The 20,038-nt window shown below is 43.4% G+C and overlaps 1 protein-coding gene across 5 annotated transcripts in view; it reads left to right on the plus strand.

Annotated features, from left to right (window-relative positions):
* The window catches only part of CENPK (centromere protein K), a 121,149-nt gene extending 111,437 nt beyond the window's left edge, over positions 1 to 9,712 (plus strand). The window contains exons 11-12 of one of the 5 annotated variants that reach the window (XR_012233864.1): positions 9,055 to 9,133; positions 9,394 to 9,498. Coding sequence is in view for 2 of the 5 variants with exons in the window: in XM_073584238.1 (XP_073440339.1) it covers positions 9,394 to 9,552 (159 nt within the window). In the remaining 3 variants the exon portion in view is untranslated. Of the gene's footprint in view, positions 1 to 9,054; positions 9,144 to 9,228; positions 9,317 to 9,393 lie in introns of those variants that run through there. The other 4 variants (XR_012233866.1, XR_012233865.1, XM_073584239.1 and 1 more) reach the window with 4 other exon arrangements.
* The last annotated feature ends 10,326 nt before the right edge of the window (positions 9,713 to 20,038 follow it).

The following is a 20,038-nucleotide window of genomic DNA, read 5'->3' on the forward strand; positions in this document are numbered from 1 at the left end:
ACCTGCAGGGAAGGAGGCCCCCGCAGCAGCGCTGCACATCGTGCTGCTGCGGGAGTCTCAGGGAAGCACGGAGGGAGCCCCCTCCCTGCCGATGCTTCCCTAAACCCCCGGTACACTGAGATCGTGTTTGATCCCAGTGTGCCCAGGGGTTAACGTGCCGGACCGCCCCTGACACAGTGCCGGGTGTCAGCTGTGATAATCAGCTGACACCCGGCCGCGATCAGCGGTTCTCCCCCCGAGAGCACCGCTGATCGCTATGACGTACTATCCCGTCCATGGGCTTAGGGACCCGGGTCCCATGGAGGGGATAGTACGTCAGATGTCAGGAAGGCGTTAATATGCCAAACAACCACCCCCTCAATGGATTGGCAGGCTTTGTGTGGTTGTCTTATTGGCATTTTAGCACCTGTGTTAAATGGGTCCACTGCATCCTGTTAGTGCAAGGATGTGGAAACCACAAAAATACAACCAATAGATCCAAATTAGCAAAGAGAATTGGTACTTTAATAAAGGAATATGCACAGAATGGGAAATATGGGGAACATGTGCAAAAGGAAAACAAAGTGCAACAGTGCTAGAGGACACGTGACCTAACCCTGGCCATATTATCACTGTGGAGGAAAGACCAGTTCCTCCCACGTCACCAATGTGACGTAACTACTCAGGCACAGCTCTCCGGTGCCCCCCTTGTCTCTCAGGTCAGTGAGGGAACTGCACCTAGAGGAAATGGCCGCCGGGGAGGATATCCTGTTACCCGCTGGGTATTCTAAGATTCGTAATCAGAGTAAAAGCATCAGCCCAAGATTAATTTTATGGTTTAATTGCCTTAAGGGCGCACTTGATAATTACAGAAATATACAGTAAACTATACAATGGAATTACAGTGGATTTGCAGTCAGAGTAAAATATAACAATAAGGGTACAAGACTTAGAGATATTAAGCTGGAGGTCAATTTACCAGATTGTAGGTTGCATGTGGGTGCCGGGAGCTCTGCAGTCCACAGGTACAAGAATCTTAGTTGCCGGACAGACCCCAAAGCGCGAGCCGCTGCTCCCCTTGGCAGATCTGTCCTCAGTTCCTTCTTAGATCATCATCGTCTGGTTCTTCTGTGAGAGAGTGAGTGTATCTGCCATGTGCTGCTAGTTCTTAAGCATGCTGGGTTCCTCCCCCTGTGTCAGAGGGTGGGCTAATAATCTCCACCCTTTAGCTCCCTGCAGAACTTATTCCCAATATCTAAGAAAGGGGGTAACTTTCTACAGCATGATTGGATCAGGACACGAGAGGTACCAGTGAATGCGGTTTGTTTTGCCTGTCGTGTGGAGAGCAAACATGGCCCCATTGGGTCGCTGTGGAGGGCCAATCTCTATATCTCAGATCCCAGAGCCCTCACCGACTCAGGAGTCGCAATGCCAGATGCGCGATTTCCTCAGGGTCACGCGGATATTTTTTATGAGTCTATAACTCGAAAGGTGTGCTCATAATCCATGATCCTAGGATGGAGTTGAAGAGGTTGGGAGAGACCATGGATGTGTATTTCTGTGTCCAGCTGACAGGTATATTCTAATTGAAGCCCCCAGGCACCTTCCTGCCCCATGCTGGCGTGGCTCCTACTCAAGCTTTGAAGTTCTGCTTTGGCTTTATCTCGTTATCATACTAAAAGACCTTGCTATTCAACATTGAAGCACTAAATCCTGTTTTCTTCAATATGCTTACAGGCCCTGGGGGGGGGTAGGAGCAGTTAGCTGCCTGTAATTCTTGTGATCTCAGACCAAAATGGACAGGCCAAGCTCAGACATGAGACGAGCATTAGGCCCCATATCCAAGATGGCAGCTGCTCCTTCATCACAATCACATATACAAATTAAGGTCAAAATACCATTCTTCACTGAAAGAACTATATATCCTGGTAGACTCTCCGGTATAGTAAAGGGTATTAATGAGCGACATGCTGCCAGTACATATTGGTGCCGATTATAATTAGCCACAAATGTGACCAATTTACAAACATGAATTATCTTAAAAAAAGAGTAAACTGGTAGTAAGGCATCCCAAATGAATGGGGCACAATGTCAACCCCTAAAACAAAGCATCTGAAACGCCCACCCACACTGGAGTGAACGGTACCGGAGAAAGACATTACCTTAGGAGACAAGAATACGGATGGCCGTGCGGTCAGCGCGTCACCCCGATGCGTGTTTCGGAGATGTACTCCTTCGTCAGGGGCGTGCAGTGTATTGAAACAGTGAGTTTAAATATCGCCGGACCGGAAGTGCCCGTGACGCAGACCGGAAATGATGCGGGTGCAGTCATGGAGACCGGGAATGCAGGATGGGCACAGCGTCATGCGGTGGGAGGGACCCAGTGAGGGCCATACAATCCCCCACCACATGAAGATGCTGAGACCAACCCACATGCCAGGACATGGCGCACACGCATGCAGGACTGCCGCCATGTCAGATCCACCACCCCTGTGGCATAGGGAAGAATATCCTGTAACAGCAATATGCCACTATCTATGCCGTTATCCATGCCCAAGTCTACCAAGATACATAGCTACCAATAGTATCCCTGCACCTCACCAAATCCACATAGTACGCAATACGTAGAGACACAGTGTCAAATTATCATACCCAATAATACATATGGGCAACAGTTCATACAACAGTATAGTATCTTGATATCCATGGAATCAATCTATCCAGGCAAAAAGAAAAGGCATATATGTTGTACACCTCATATTGCAAAAACATCTGCTCAACCGAAGAGGAAATTGAGTCTCAGGCTATATATTTGAGGAATCGTTTTTCAGAGAGGGGATATAGTAATCGTTCAGATGTATGTAAACTGCCGCTGTCCGGTCCGCTGGGCGGGGCTTATTCACCTGCTCCCCCCTCCCTGTCTTGCTCTACGCATTTCTTCTTGTGTAGATTTCATTATATTATATCTCAAAAAAGGGGTGACAGATTCCCTTTAAATGCTTAACTTGTCACTATGTAACTAAACTATAAATCTGCAATGAATAAACTCTGAATTATACAGCAGGTCTGAACTTAAGGTCCATTTACAGAGAACGATTATCAAGAATGAGCCTTCCTTGCAACGCTCATGTTATCATATTGATGCAGTGTAAATAGGCTGCTGATCACCCCGTGAATGACCTAAATGCTCTTTGGTGAATGAAATGATCTTTTTGATTGCATAAAAAAAAGTTCTGAATGTGGTGGATAATCGGGCTTGTTGGGGTACAGATTTTCCAGAGGATGGGGGATACTTGGGACTTGGGAAAAGTCTTGGAGAAGACTGCATAAGGAACATATAAGGGTGGAGAAGAGAAGAAAGTCTTGGGACGACCGGAGGTTACGTGTGCGAAGCTATAATAATAATAAATAATAAATTTTATTTTTATAGCGCCGACATATTCCGCAGCACTTTACATTTCAGAGGGGATTTGTACAGACAATAGACATTACAGCATAACAATAATCACATACAGTAGATTATAACAAATAACAAGAGGAGTGAGGGCCCTGCTCGCAAGCTTACAGTCTATGAGGAAAGAGGTAGACACAAAAGGTGGGTGGTAACAGTTGCTCTGATTGTATGGACCAGCCATAATGTTAAGTGTGTAACAGTACAGACACAGAGGGCTAATGGATGCATAAAGCATGTGGGAACATGATGCTGGGAACCTGGTTATGGTAAAACTTTTGGCTCTGCCACACAGGGATAGGTTAGGTTAATGTGTTGAGGCGATAGGCCAGTCTGAATAAATGCGTTTTCAGGACACGCTTAAAATTGTGGGGATTGGGGACTAATCATATTGACCTGGGAAGTGCATTCCAAAGAATTGGCGCGGCACGTGTAAAGTCTTGGAGATGGGAGTGGGAGGTTCTGACTATTGAGGATACTAACCTCAGGTCATCAGCAGAACGGAGGGCGCGGGTAGGGTGGTATACTGAAACAAGGGAGGAGATGTAGGGTGGTGCTGAGCCATGGAGGGCTTTGTGGGTGAGGGTAATAAGTTTATACTGAATTCTGGAGTGGATGGGTAGCCAGTGTAATGACTGGCACAAGGTAGAGGCATCGGTGTAACGATTGGTGAGGAATATGATCCTGGCTGCAGCATTCAAGACAGATTGGAGAGGGGAGAGTTTGGTAAGAGGGAGACCGATTAGAAGAGAGTTACAATAGTCGAGACGAGAATGAATAAGAGAAACAGTAAGAGTTTTTGCAGAGTCAAAAGTAAGAAAAGGTCGAATTCTAGAAATGTTTTTGAGGTGCAGATGACAAGAGTGAGCCAGTGATCGAATGTGGGGGGCAAAGGAAAGCTCGGAATCAAGTATGACCCCAAGACAGCGGGCATGTTGCTGGGGAGTAATAGTGGAACCACACACAGAAATAGCAATGTCGGGTATAGGTGCATTAGTAGCGGGAGGAAACACCAGGAGTTCAGTCTTTGACAGGTTCAGTTTCAGATATAGTGAGGACATGATATTAGACACAGCGTTTAGACAATCGCCAGTGTTTTCTAGAAAGGCTGGCGTGATGTCAGGAGAAGCAGCGTATAATTGGGTGTCATCAGCATAGAGATGGTACTGGAAACCAAATCTACTGATTGTTTGACCAATAGGGGCAGTGTACAAGGAGAAGAGGAGGGGGCCTAGAACCGATCCTTGAGGAACCCCAACAGTAAGGGGAAGGTGAGAGGAGGAGGAACCGGCAAAAGAAACAGTAAAGGAGCGGTCGGAGAGATAGGAGGAGAACCAGGAGAGAACGGTGTCCTTGAGGCCAATGGAATGGAGCATAGTGAGGAGGAGCTGATGATCCACAGTGTCGAATGCTGCAGAGAGATCCAAGAGAATTAGCATGGAGTAATGACCATTTGATTTAGCTGTTAGCAGATCATTAGAGACTTTAGTGAGGGCAGTTTCAGTGGAGTGTAAAGAGCGGAAACCGGATTGGAGAGGGTCGAGAAGAGAGTTTTCTGAGAGATAGCGGATAAGACGGGAGTGGACCAGGCGTTCCTGGAGTTTAGAGATGAAGGGAAGATTAGAGACAGGTCTATAGTTAGCGGCACAGTTTTGGTCGAGGGATGGTTTTTTAAGTAGTGGATGTATGATGGCATGCTTAAATGAGGAGGGAAAAATACCAGAAGAGAGAGAGAGGTTAAATATTTTAGTTAGGTGAGGGGTGACAGCAGGGGAAAGGGACTGGAGGAGATGTGACGGAAATGGGTCACTGGTGCAAGTAGTTGGGCGAGAAGATGCAAGGAGCCTGCTTACTTCTTCTTCTGTGACTGGTTCAAAATCAGAGAGTGAGTTAGATGCAGTGGGGGAGGGAGGACAGTGCATGGTATGATGGGATTTGGAGATAATTTCCTGTCGGATCTGGTCAATTTTTTCTTTGAAGTAATTGGCCAGATCGTCAGCTCGGAGCTCCGTGGTTGGGGCCTGTACTCTTGGATTGAGTAGAGAATGAAAAGTGTCAAAGAGACGTTTCGGGTTATAGGACAGTGAGGTGATGAGGGTGTTGAAATAGGTTTGTTTGGAGAGGTGAAGGGCAGTGTTGTATGTTCTAAGCATAAACTTAAAATGGATGAAATCTTCGTGTAGATTGGATTTTCTCCACAGACGTTCGGCGCACCTGGAGCACCGCTGCAGGAAACGTGTTTGCACCGTGTGCCAGGGTTGTCGCCGTCTGTGTTGTGGTGTTCTATTTATAGGGGGTGCAAATTCATCCAGGGCAGTTTGAAGTGTTTCATTGTAATGCTTCAATGCAGAATCAGGACATGAGAGGGAGGAGATAGGGGCCAATGAAGACTGCAAGTTCTTCAGAAGTTTCTGGGTGTTAATGGCCTGTATGTTTCTATAAGTCTGGACAGTGGGGGTGACCTGAGCAGCTTGGCAGTTCTTTATAGAGAATGAAAGAAGATTGTGGTCAGAGAGCGGGAGAGGGGAGTTTGCAAAATCATCCACTGCACAAAGCCGAGAGAAGACCAAGTCGAGGGAGTTTCCGTCTTCATGCGTTGGAGAATTAGTAAGCTGCGAAAGGCCAAATGAGGAGGTTAGAGATAAAAGGTGAGTAGCAGATGGGGAGAGGGGAAGAGCAATGGGGATGTTGAAATCTCCCATGATGAGGGTAGGGATGTCACAGGAGAGAAAATGTGGAAGCCAAGTGGCAAAATGATCCAGGAACTGATGGGAGGGGCCGGGAGGACGATACACCACCGCCACTTGCATGGAGAAGGGGGTGTAGAGTCTGACGGCATGGACCTCAAAAGAAGGGAAGACAAGTGAGGGTACTTGAGGGATAACCTGAAAGGTACATTTTGGTGATAGGAGCAGACCAACGCCTCCACCAGCTCTATTGTCTGATCTTGGGGTATGAGAGAAGTGTAGCCCCCCGTATGAAAGAGCAGCAGCAGCGGTAGTATCTGACTGCTGGATCCAGGTTTCAGTAAGAGCCAGGAGGTTAAGAGAATTAGAAAGGAAAAAGTCATGAGTGAAGGAGAGTTTGTTACACACTGAGCGAGAATTCCAAAGTGCACAATTAAGAGAGACAGATGGCATGCAGGGAATATTAATAAGATTAGAGGGGTTTCTGAGTGTAGCAGTGGGGGGTTTGACTTTCTATAACATGGGGGACCAGGGTTGGGAGCAATGTCTCCTGCGACTAGGAGAAGGAGGATAGAAAGAGTGAGCAGATGGTTAAGTGATTTGTGAGAGCGTCTCTGGTGTTGAATGGTGGGACTGCCTGGATCTGTGCAATTTAACAATGTGAAAAGAGCGTGAGTGCTATACATAGGAGAGGAAAGAAGCGAGGGGCCAATATGGATGGAGTGTGGAGAGTTAATGCCAGGGCGGTGGATGTGTGTGAATGCAGCGGCAAGGATATACATTACACAAATGCATATGGTATATATTTGTTGTACTCCAAATGTACAGGGAGTAGATGTATATAAATGTCTTACCTGTCTCCTGCCCTGTCTAACTGCCATGTTATAACTGCCAGAAGTACTTTGATACATGTAACTGCCATGTTATAACTGCCAGAAGTACTTTGATACATGTAACTGCCATGTTATAACTGCCAGAAGTACTTTGATACATGTACTTCGATTACATGTGCATAAATGCCACCCCTGCATAAATGCTCCCCCTAGCTATGTTTGAATATATAGGAGGTTAACGCTAAGTTTTTTTTTGTTTTTTTTTGGCTCTCTCTTCTCGTTAATCAATCACACTAAATTGAGACACCAGGACCCAATAAAATGTTGTGGTCAAATAAACACATGTCCAGCACTACATGGATCATAAAGCACTTTGAAAAGTTTCTTGACCTCACAACATAAGGGGACAAGCAGAGTAAGTTGAAAAAAACTATATACCAGATATAAGTTTGCAGAGTTGAAAACACATAGATAGCATTCAGGATTAACTGCTTGCTGACACTGAATGGAGACACAGGAGTGGATTCAGAGCAGAGATTGGAAAAGCTGGTTACCAGATATAAGTTTGCAGAGTTGAAAACACATAGATAGCATTCAGGATTAACTGCTTGCTGACATTGAATGGAGACACAGGAGTGGATTCAGAGCAGAGATTGGAATAGCTGGTTACCAGATATAAGTTTGCAGAGTTGAAAACACAGAGATAGCATTCAGGATTAACTGCTTGCTGACATTGAATGGAGACACAGGAGTGGATTCAGAGCAGAGATTGGAAAAGCTGGTTACCAGATATAAGTTTGCAGAGTTGAAAACACATAGATAGCATTCAGGATATCAAGCTATCAATTAACTTGCAGATATATGGAGGAGACAGATTATGGACGGCCTTGTAGGTCAGTGTTAGTAGTTTGAATTGGAAACCAATCAAGGGATTTTCAGAGGGGAGAAGCGGAGTAGTGATGGAAAAGGTGGATAACTCAGTCAGGGCCTGCACAATTCAACAGGAAGCCACCAGTGGTAGCAACAGAAACGGTCCAATTATCCCACCTGTTTTAGGAATAGATGTCAATTAGCACCTGTGGTAAACAGCGCAGCACAATATGGTCAACAAATTGAAGTTCTCACTGTTCAGTATAAAGTCCATTTGAGTGAGGCCATTGTGAGCTTGCATGACCACATAGATGTTACTGTAGATGTGCTCTTAATTGATGTTTAGGAATGTAATAAACCCGAGAATTGATTTGACTGGTGAGAGGCTGTAATACACCATGACCATTCTTATAAAGAATAAGAATGGACATGGTGTATTACAGCCTCTCACCAGTCAAATCAATTCTCGGGTTTATACTGACCAGTACCTTCAGTTTACTAGTTTGTATGGAGCAGGAGAGAGTTGGACTGCCATCCTTTAGCTGTACATACCAGTATTAAAATTCGCAATAGGTGGGATAACAGCGTGATAGAAGAAGTAAAAAAAGTTCCCTAGTACAGCATCGTCATAACGATCCAGGTACATGCGCTAGCAGAACGCATCAGGGTCTGTGAGCTGCTGTTATGTTCTGAACACACAGCTGTACGGTAGGTTGGTGTTCTTGCTGCTTGAATCTCCGTAGATGCTGCAGCCACTGGATGTAGTGTCCTAACAAAGGATCTTGGTGGCCAAACAAAGTAGGAAAAAGTCTGAGCAAACAGTAATATTTTTTGTGTGCCTGCTGTCAGAGATAGTGTACAGAGTGCAGGTCGGATATAGAAACTATATTAATAAATGCAATATGTTTCCATCCATCTATGTGGGATCTTCATCAGGCAGAATATTTTTTGTTAATATATATCCTAACTCTGACAGCAGGGCCTTGGTTTCTTAAAAGGGTAAATATACTAGTGATGAGCGAACGTGCTGGGATAAGGTGTTATCTAACTGAGTGTCTTCGGGGTGCTTGAAAAATATGTTCATGTTCCTGTGGCTGTGGAGCCTCAACACATGCAGGGATTGCCGAAACAACAGGCATGAACATATTTTTCAAGCACGCCGAAGACACTCGGTTAGCACCTGAGCACATTCGGTCATCACTAGTAAACCCACACAAAAAATCTTTTTTCCCAGGTTTCATTCTACGATAGGTGACAGTAGATGGACACAAGGTTGCCTGGGTCATCGTACAACATTTAAGTCAATCGAGCAGGTCATTAAAGGTGTTTTTCATTGTTCGTACAACTAGACCGATCTGTCTGACACTGCATCCTATGTCTCTAAATGTAAACTACTTGTGTCCTGTAGGTGACGTATTTCCCCCATCGCTATATATTCTCCAGTATTCCAACATACCCCACTTCACTTTCCATTTTTCACCTCTCACCTCCTTCAGGTGGGTATACTTTTCTAAATGTGGACTGTTTTAATGCAAAAAATACTGACTTAAGCCCTCCCTAATTTATCTTTCAGACTCTCATGAACCAGCTCTTGAGCACCCCAAATGACCCCTATATCATAGTAAAGGACGAGTACTGGCCTCCTTACATCGAGTTGATGCTCCGTTTTGGAATCGCATTAAGGCACCCGGCTGATGCAAAGCGAATACGTCTTGAGGCTTTTCATCTATGAATATTATCATTTTACAGACATTATTTTAAGAATACAACACAGCTTCATTTAATTGTTTTTACTATCATGTATATTTGAAAAATGATTTTAACTGAAATATTTTAATCTGTAAATGTGTTTACAACTTGTTTTATTCTAAAATAAATTCTATGCGTTTAAATTTGTAGTTTCGATCTCACAAGATACAGGGAAATAAGATTGGCCAGAGCGCGATGTCAGGATTTCTGTGCATCTAAAGAGAGCGCATTAATTCGCAATAATTTTTGGGTAAATTGTTCTAAGCACCAACATACCAAAAGCACTTTACAATGATTTCCCAATTCTTCTTGTGACCTTGTAAATTAAGCTAAATACGACCACAGAATGATAACATAAAGCGCCTGTTGCAGGACCCCCATAGCCGTGACACTCATAGGACCCCAATAACAGCAGGTGGACCCAAAATATAGTGACATCCACAAGACCCTTTGCAGTGACAGTAAGAGAACCTCGTTCGGTACCAACTAAAGAATTTCCTCAACATCCTTCTCAAAGTGACAGAGTTGTCCGGTTGCCAAGCTAACTGCATGATGTGCAAAGCAACTGCTGCAAAACGATTTGACATTTCAGCGGGAGATGTGGTTTGTTCTTCACACATGCCACGAAATCTCTTCACCGGTGCCAGGTCCAGAAGATGTGCCTTGTGTTCACCACTCGTGTCCTATAACATGACATCAAATACGCGGGCAACATATTCAATGTGAGTGTAAAATAATGGCACTGGGTATTAGATATATATACCTGATATATATCTATATATATACCTATATATATCTATATACAGTGAGCAGCAGCAGCTGGAATACTATGTACAAGCTTTGGTAGAGTTGTCCCTGTTCTATGCCCTTCTTGGCCAGGTGAGCATTTCTACGTTTGGTTACTCATTCCCTTTAGTCAGACATTTCTACACTTTGAAGTGCTGCTTTTTAAAATAAAATACCATCTGATGAAAGAGTAAAGGCCCCTGTACACATTAGGTGACCGTTGACTGAACGATTGTTCAGCTGACAGTTTTCTTCCAGCTCCGTTTTACACAGGAACGTTCGTTTTGGGCAAGTGCTCCTGTGGTCTCTATAAGAGAGTCGCTGGCAGATTCCTCCTGCAACAGCTTATCACTACCCCCAAACACAAGGAAGAGATGGAGAAATTCAGCTGGCTGGAACTTTTTTCCCAATATTATCAGTTGGGAGACCCCTGTACACATTAGACTGTCACCTAAATTACTTTAGTCTGTGTATCCTTTCCCGACATGGCAATATTCGTGTTTTGTTTTTCTAAGAGCCATAACTTTTTATATTTTACCGTCGATATAGCAGTATAAGGGATTGTTTTTTACGGGACAAATTTACATGGGAAAATATTGAGAAAATTCCAAGTTCGGTGAAATTGCGAAAAAAGAGCAATTCCTCAAATAGTTTTTTGGGGTTTTCTTTTTACAGCATTCGTTATATGGTAAAAATGATCTGTCAGTGTAATACTCCAGGATAATACGGTTATGGCAATACTAAACATAGATACAGTGGGGCAAAAAAGTATTTAGTCAGTCAGCAATAGTGCAAGTTCCACCACTTAAAAAGATGAGAGGCGTCTGTAATTTACATCATAGGTAGACCTCAACTATGGGAGACAAACTGAGAAAAAAAAATCCAGAAAATCACATTGTCTGTTTTTTTTTTCATTTTATTTGCATATTATGGTGGAAAATAAGTATTTGGTCAGAAACAAAATTTCATCTCAAGACTTTGTGATATATCCTTTGTTGGCAATGACAGAGGTCAAACGTTTTCTGTAAGTCTTCACAAGGTTGCCACACACTGTTGTTGGTATGTTGGCCCATTCCTCCATGCAGATCTCCTCTAGAGCAGTGATGTTTTTGGCTTTTCGCTTGGCAACACGGACTTTCAACTCCCTCCAAAGGTTTTCTATAGGGTTGAGATCTGGAGACTGGCTAGGCCACTCCAGGACCTTGAAATGCTTCTTACGAAGCCACTCCTTCGTTGCCCTGGCGGTGTGCTTTGGATCATTGTCATGTTGAAAGACCCAGCCACGTTTCATCTTCAATGCCCTTGCTGATGGAAGGAGGTTTGCACTCAAAATCTCACGATACATGGCCCCATTCATTCTTTCATGTATCCGGATCAGTCGTCCTGGCCCCTTTGCAGAGAAACAGCCCCAAAGCATGATGTTTCCACCACCATGCTTTACAGTAGGTATGGTGTTTGATGGATGCAACTCAGTATTCGTTTTCCTCCAAACACGACAAGTTGTGTTTCTGCCAAACAGTTCCAGTTTGGTTTCATCAGACCATAGGACATTCTCCCAAAACTCCTCTGGATCATCCAAATGCTCTCTAGCAAACTTCAGACGGGCCCAGACATGTACAGGCTTAAGCAGTGGGACACGTCTGGCACTGCAGGATCTGAGTCCATGGTGGCGTAGTGTGTTACTTATGGTAGGCCTTGTTACATTGGTCCCAGCTCTCTGCAGTTCATTCACTAGGTCCCCCCGCGTGGTTCTGGGATTTTTGCTCACTGTTCTTGTGATCATTCTGACCCCACGGGGTGGGATTTTGCGTGGAGCACCAGATCGAGGGAGATTATTAGTGGTCTTGTATGTCTTCCATTTTCTAATTATTGCTCCCACAGTTGATTTCTTCACTCCAAGCTGGTTGGCTATTGCAGATTCAGTCTTCCCAGCCTGGTGCAGGGCTACAATTTTGTTTCTGGTGTCCTTTGACAGCTCTTTGGTCTTCACCATAGTGGAGTTTGGAGTCAGACTGTTTGAGGGTGTGCACAGGTGTCTTTTTATACTGATAACAAGTTTAAACAGGTGCCATTACTACAGGTAATGAGTGGAGGAAAGAGGAGACTCTGAAAGAAGAAGTTACAGGTCTGTGAGAGCCAGAAATCTTGATTGCTTGTTTCTGACCAAATATTTATTTTCCACCATAATATGCAAATAAAATGAAAAAAAAACAGACAATGTGATTTTCTGGATTTTTTTTTCTCAGTTTGTCTCCCATAGTTGAGGTCTACCTATGATGTAAATTACAGACGCCTCTCATCTTTTTAAGTGGTGGAACTTGCACTATTGCTGACTGACTAAATACTTTTTTGCCCCACTGTATATATTTTGTTACTTATTTAAGTGGAGTAAAAAATTATTGTAAATAAAAAAAGAAACTGCTTGTGTCGCCATTTTCTGAAACTCGTAGTTTTTTCATTTTGTGGTCAATGAAGCTATATGAGCTGTGTGACCTGAAGTAACCTTACTGAAGTCATCTCTCGCAGCTTGAGAATTTTCTCACTCTGTGAGGGCCGATGTCAGTATACCATGGTTCACAGGCCAGCTAACACAGAGGTTATCATGAGAAACTGCTTCCTGTGACCTGCGGTAACCTTAATTACGTCACTGCTCATCATTGCATCTCACTATCGACTACTGTCACTGTGTTTCGACTGCCGTGCTGAGTGGTCACATTACTGATGTCACCGCTCAGCACAGCATCCAGATGTACCAGAGTCAGGGATTGTTGTGGGACATGGAATAGATTTTTCGGCAGACCAGTTTGGATTGTTTTTTTTCAAGGCAATAAATGAGTAAGAGGGGAGTGTTTTTTACAATTAAAGGACTTTTCTGTGTGTAGTCAAAAGTAATAAAACTTTTGACTACAGGGTTAGTATTGGGGGTATCTGACATATGCCTCTCCATTACTAACCCATGGCTTAAAGTGAACAGATATTACACAGATGACATCAAACCCCAAACCATTACCTCCCTTGTCAGACCACCTGGGCAAGCGGAAAGAGCCAAAGCCAAGTGCCAGAATTGGCACATCTACTGGATGCGCCATTTCTGGGGCGGCTGAGGGCTGATGTTATTAGTCTGGGAGGGGGCCAATATCCATGGTCTCTTTTCTGCCTATTAAGATCAGCTTTCAGCTGGTTTGCACGTTAATGCCCGGGCCAATTTTTACAATTCTGACCACTGTCCCTTTATGAGGTTATAACTCTGTAACACTTCAATAAATCCCACTGATTCTGAGATAGTTTTTTCGTGACATATTGTACTTCACAAAAGTTGAAAAATTTCTTTGAAATAACATGCATTTATTTGTGAAAAAAATGGAACTTTGCTGAAAATTTGGAAAATTTTACACTTTTCAAACTTTGAATTGTTATGCCCTTAAATCAGAGAGATATGTCACACAAAATAGTTAATAAATAACATTTCCCTAACTTACATTAGCACAATTTTTGGAAACAAATTTTTTTTAGTCAGGAAGTTAGAAGGGCTAACTGTTGACCACCAGTTTCTCATATTTCCAACAAAAGTTACAAAACCATTTTTTTAGGGACCATCTCACATTTGAAGTGACTTTGAGGGGTCTATATTACAGAAAATACTCAAAAGTGACACCATTCTAAAAACTGCACCCCTCAAGGTGCTCAAAACCACATTCAAGAAGTTTATTACTGCTTCACAGGAATTTTTTATATAAAGTGCTCTCAGTGAGAGAAACAAAATAGGAATCTTGTGGGTATGATACCTTTTAATGGCTAACAAATAATAGTGAATGTTGTTACAAAGCAAGCTTTCGGGACTGCTTACGTCTTCATCAGGCTGATATGACAAAATATTTGAAGAAACCTTATTTATATACAGTTTAAAGCACAACATTTCAATAAACAAACAATGAGCTTGGAGAGAGAATTCTTAATTAGGTAAGATTAGATAGGTAGTGTGAAAAGTTCTGTGAGATCAAAGGGCTACTTGGAGGAGATAGCTCAGATATGGTAATGGGTCATAAAACCTTCTGACAAATTGAGTCCTGTGTGAATAGAATCAAAGATTGTAATGAATTTGTGCTCCCACACTCTCTGATGTGTCTGTGATTTAAAATTGCCTTTTAAAATGACAACTTTCATATTGCCTATGTTGTGTCCTGGATGACAGAAATGTTTAGCCACAGGTAAATGGGTTTTTTTTGTCTGTAATTGTATGACGATGAGACCTCATCCTTGCTCTCAGTCTCTGTCCTGTTTCTCCAACATAGAGGCCACCCACAGGACATATATTGCATAGAATTAAATACACCACATTGGAAGAGGAACATGTGAATGTCCCTGGGATCTTATAGTCCTGCTGTGTGTTGGGAATTTGGATTTTGTCTTTGGTCTCTATATGAATGCAGGTTTTGCATCTTCTCCCATTGCAAGGATATGTTCCTCTTGGTGAATCTGAGGGCATTGAACTTCGGATAATGATGTTTATTAGATTGGGAGGTTGTCTGTAACATAGCAAGGGGGGGGTCTTTGAATAATGTTTTTAACCGGTCATCCTTGTGTAGGATATGGTGAAGTTTCTTAGCCATTTTTCTGAGTACAGGAATTTTTGGAATGTAGGAGAAAAAATGAACATTTAACTTTTTTTTCACAAAAAAAATTACTTTAGATCCAAATTTTATTTTCGCAAGGGTAACAGGAAATGTACCCCAAAAGTTGTTGTGCAATTTCTCCTGAGCAAGCCTATACCTCATATATGGGAGAAAACTACTGTTTGGGCAGGGCTCAGAACAGAAGGAGCGCCATTTGACTTTTTGAATGTAAAATTTCCTGGTATCATTAGCGGATGCCATGTCCTGTTTGGAGAGCCCCTAATGTGCCTAAACAGTGGAAACCCCCCACAAGTGACACCATTTTGGAAACTAGACCCCTCAAGGAATGTATTTAGATGTGTGGTGAGCACCTTGAACCACCAGGTGCTTCACAAAAGTTTATAACGTTGAGCTGTGAAATTTAAAAAAAATCACATTTTTGTGGGGAAAATGTAATTTTAAACCCAATTTTTTTATTTTCACAAGGGCAACAAGGAGAATTTGCACCATAAAATTTGTTGTGCAATTTCTCCGCAGTACAACAAAACCCCATATGTGGGGGAATACTACTTTTGAGGCACTGTGCAAAGCTCAGTAGGGAAGAAGCGCCATAGTGGAGTTCAGATTTTGCTGGAATGGTTTGAGGGTGCCATGTCACAATGCCAGAGCTCCTGGAGTGCCAGAAGGACAGAAACCCCCATATATGAACTCATTTTACAAACTATATTCTCCAATTAATTCATCTAGGGGTGCAGTGATCATATTGAGACTACTTGTGCATCACAGAATTTTATACCATTGAGCAGTGAAGGAATAAAATACATTTTACCACTAAAATGTTATTTTAGCCCCAAGTTTTTAATTTTTCTAAGGGCTAATAGGGCATTTTTTACAACAAACTGAGGTCCATTTTTTCCTAAGTGCGCCAATACCCTACATGTAATCGGGAAATTTTTTCAGGTACAGTGCAAACCTCAGAAGGGAATGAGTGCCATACAATAGTGCAGATTATTATACCCATGAATAAAATTTTTTATGGAAATAAAATATAAACAATAAAAGTACACATAACTGGTATCGCCGCGCCCGGACAGATCCGACCTATAAACTGTCCAACTAGTTAACCCCTTTAGTGGACACCATGAAAAAGGCAAAAAACAGTACTTGAACATCGTACCACCGAACAAAAAGTCAAATAAAACGTGATCAAAAAGATGAATATTGATAAACATGGCACCGTTGAAAACGTCATCTTGTCCTGCAAAAAAAAAGACGTCATACCGTTCTATCAGCGGAAAATTTTTTAGTTATCACAAAAAAAAGCCCTCACAAAAAAAAGCCCTCACATGACTGTGGGATGAAATATGGAAAAATTATAGCTCTCAAAATATGGCGATGCTTTTGTAATAAAAAGGTTTTTTTTAGTGTGTGATAGCAGCCAAACATAAAAACCCGATATAAATCTGGTATCACTGTAATCACACCGACTCAAAGAATAAAGTTGCCATATCACTTATACTACACGAGGAATGGTGTAAAAAAAATAAAACCAATTCTTCATCTGCTGTTGATTTTTTCTTTCTGCCTCCCAAAGATCACAGTAAGGTTCAGCTTACATTTATCCTGCACTCTGCGCTGAGCGCTTGCACCAGGGTTTCCGTGTAAATCTTTGAAATATGTGATTCAGACGGAACCACTTTTGGAAGATTCCCTATAATGAGGGAGATGGAGGAACTATGAGTGCCAAAGTACCTGTGATCCGGCTTTGTCCGTCTTTTTAGGATTGCATAAAAGTGCTGTTGGCCTTAGTGCACTTATGCACTTCTGAAAAGAAAGACAAAGCTTAAAAGATGCCTGAAAAAATCCAGAGTAAAGGCCCCGCTAGCGAGATCGCTGATTTTGTGACGCGCCAGCGAGATCGCTGTGTGTGACAGGGATCAGCGACCGGCCCCCCTGCCGGGTATCGCTGATCGTGCTTGATCGGCCTGGGCCATTTTTTGATCGCTGGTCTCCCGCTGCCCAGCACGCATCGCTGCGTGTAGCAGCGAGAAACCAGCGACGCTGGTTTCTAATGTAAACATCGGGTATCCAGGAGCCGCGGCTCTTTGATACCCGATGTTTACCTTGGAAACCGGCGTTCACGCTGGTTTCCAAGGCAAACAGCGGGTATCCAGGAGCCGTGCAACTCTTAGATACCCGATGTTTACCTTGAAAACCAGTGTGTACGCCGGTTTCCTAGGTAAACATCGGGTATCTAGGAGCTGCAGCTGTCTATGTGACAGCTCACGAGCGATCAGCCTAACGATGTCCCAGCGATCCCATCCATGTCAAATTGTTGGTGGGATCGCTGGGACATCATTATGTGTAACGGGGCCTTAACTCTGCTGCCTCATTATAGTGAATAGATCACTTGGGGGTTTCATCTGAATCATGTCACTCAGAGATTTAGATGGAAAACCCGATGTAAGCGCTCAACGTAGAGGGCAGGATAAATGTGATCACAAATGTTATGTAAAATGTTCCTAACAAAAGCTGCAACTGAATCCACAAAAAAAGCAAGTCCCTTCTCAGGTCCATCATCTGTTAATGGAAATATAGGGGTTTCCACACTACTGGCAGCATAAAAGCTCTGGAAAAGCAAAATGGCTCCTCTCTCCAAAAAAATTCAGCAAATCCAAATGCCCCTCCCTTTTGAGCCCCACAATATACCTAAACCAAATATAGTGTCCACATGTTTAGCATTTCTGAAGCGATGAAAGCCCGCCTAACTTACGGGTGTATGTCTTCAGAAGCATGAGCTGGTCATAACGTACTGGTCACTATAAGATACTGGTCACTACAGCGTACTAGTCACTACAGCATACTGGTCACTACCACATCAGTTTGCAATTTTCACTTGGCAACATTCATTGCTGCTTTTTTCTGGACAACATTCATAGAGTCAAAATCGTCACTACACCTGTAGATTCCCAAAGGGGTATCATTTCCAAAATGCGGTCACTTGAAGAAGGGATTCTGCTTTTCCTGCACTTGGAGGTTCTGTATATGGAGTCCGCAAACTATTGTAGGAAAATCTGAGCTCCTTGAGGCAAGTATCGCTACATGCCTCCCAAGTCCCTCCGTATGGCTAAGCAGTACTGTACAGCCACATATGGGGTATTGCCACATTCAGTAGAAATTGTGGGACAAAGTATTATTATTATTTTTACCCCCTTCTTGTGTGAAAATGTAAAATCTGGGGCTAAAACAAAATTTTGCTGGTAAAAATGTAATTATTTTTTCTTCACTGCCCAATGGTATAAAATGTTGTGGCACACCTGTGGTGTTATTATGATCGCTGCACCCCTAGATGAATTTGTTGAGAGGTGTAATTTGTAAAATGGTGTCACTTATGGGAGTTTCTGCTGTTCTGACAATTCAGGGGTTCTCCCAGTGGGTCATGGGCGCTGGACCAGTGCGGAGGCGCTGGACCTCTCTGACCATTCCCGGCACCTGCGCACTGCAGTACTTTGCCCTGCCCTCAACAGGGCAGAGAAGTATGCCTGCATAGGAGCACGATGTCAGGGAGCCATGAATCAAGCAGGAGGGTGGCATCGCAAGAAGATGGGAAGCGCTGGACCAGGACTTGTGACACCCACAGGACCGGACCGCCCCGCAGGTGAGTATAATAAAAGTTATTTTTCTTCTATTGCAGGTCGGATCAAGGCTTATCTTATCTACAGCTTTATAGAATGCTGTAGATAAGCCCTGAAAGGCGGTGGCCATAACTCGTATCGGCCAAACCTGGTGACAGGTTCGCTTTAACCTCTCGTATGTTCCTGTCCCTATGGAAGCTGAGAAAGACAACCTCCTGATGTGCTGTGATGATGGACTGGATATACAGTTACTGATAGGTCTAATTCCCCCTTTTGATTGTATGGTGTCTATTTTGGAGCAGATTTCATCAGGAGCCGTTTTAAAGTTGTGACATGCACTTTCTTTTTTTCCTCGAGACATATCTCAAAACCTGAAGCAGGAAAAAAAATCACTCAAAATGCTGAACTTATGACCAGCAAAGTGGTTTTACAATAAAAATAAATGGGGAGAGTATTTCAAGTAATGTTTTAGACATTTTTTGAAGTGAACCTGTTCCAAAAAACTTCTCAAAAATCTTCTTGTGCGCTGAGATTTAGAAGCTTAATTACCATTAACCAGAAATGTTACGGGGGCGTGGCCTGGTCATGGAGCAGGGCAGATGCACATAGAGAGAGCTCTTGCTTCCCAGAGCCCTTACAGCAAAGATTTAGCAAGCACAGCCAGTCCCCCGGCCTCTACATGAGAGATAAAGCCGGTCTTCGCTCTCAGGCACCACGGGAGCCTTCCTCCGGACCTGCTGACCCTGGAATTACTCGGTATCTAACAGCCCCAAGCAGCAGGGGAAAACAGACCACATGTGCAGTTATGGCAGCTGCTGAGGAGAGATCTGATGTGCGAGACCCGAAGGGTGCATGCTTATCTGCTGCTGCAGCGGGATCATCACATGGAGGACGCACACAGGGAAAACAAACACACAGAAAGTGCAAAGCTGGACAGAACAAAACTGGAGATAAGGTCGGTAGCACTACAGGCATTCAGAGAGTGGAAGACTCCCTGTCCCTCCCCTCCCCCTCCAGGCCAGCTCCTACTGCTAAACAATTAACTCATTCCTCTGCTCCAGACGAATCTCTGAGGAGAGCAGGGACTGCAGACAGCACTCTTAATGGATCCTTTACATTTGACACTGGCATAGTGGGGATCAGTTGTGAGGCTACCCAGGACAGCCCTGAGACCCCTACAGGTTCTGGGGATTCCTCGTCCCTGACTATGAATGTAGGGCATGGGTGGGGAATTTTTTTCCTGCCAAGGGCCATTTGGATATTTATACCATCCTTCGGGGGCCGTACAAACTCCTTCCACAAAGTGCATCCTGACTCTGGCACTGGTTTCTTGACTTAATCTTTCATTGCATGCCCATCAATGTTCAGTAGTGGACACTGTGTGTGTGTGCTAACAGAGGAAGAAGAAATTAATGAGCTTGTGGCAATCAAAATA

This window comes from Dendrobates tinctorius, unplaced genomic scaffold (assembly GCF_039654945.1).
Source record: "Dendrobates tinctorius isolate UK_male_01 unplaced genomic scaffold, ASM3965494v1 ptg000083l, whole genome shotgun sequence".
In the NCBI taxonomy this organism is placed as follows: Eukaryota; Metazoa; Chordata; class Amphibia; order Anura; family Dendrobatidae; genus Dendrobates; species Dendrobates tinctorius.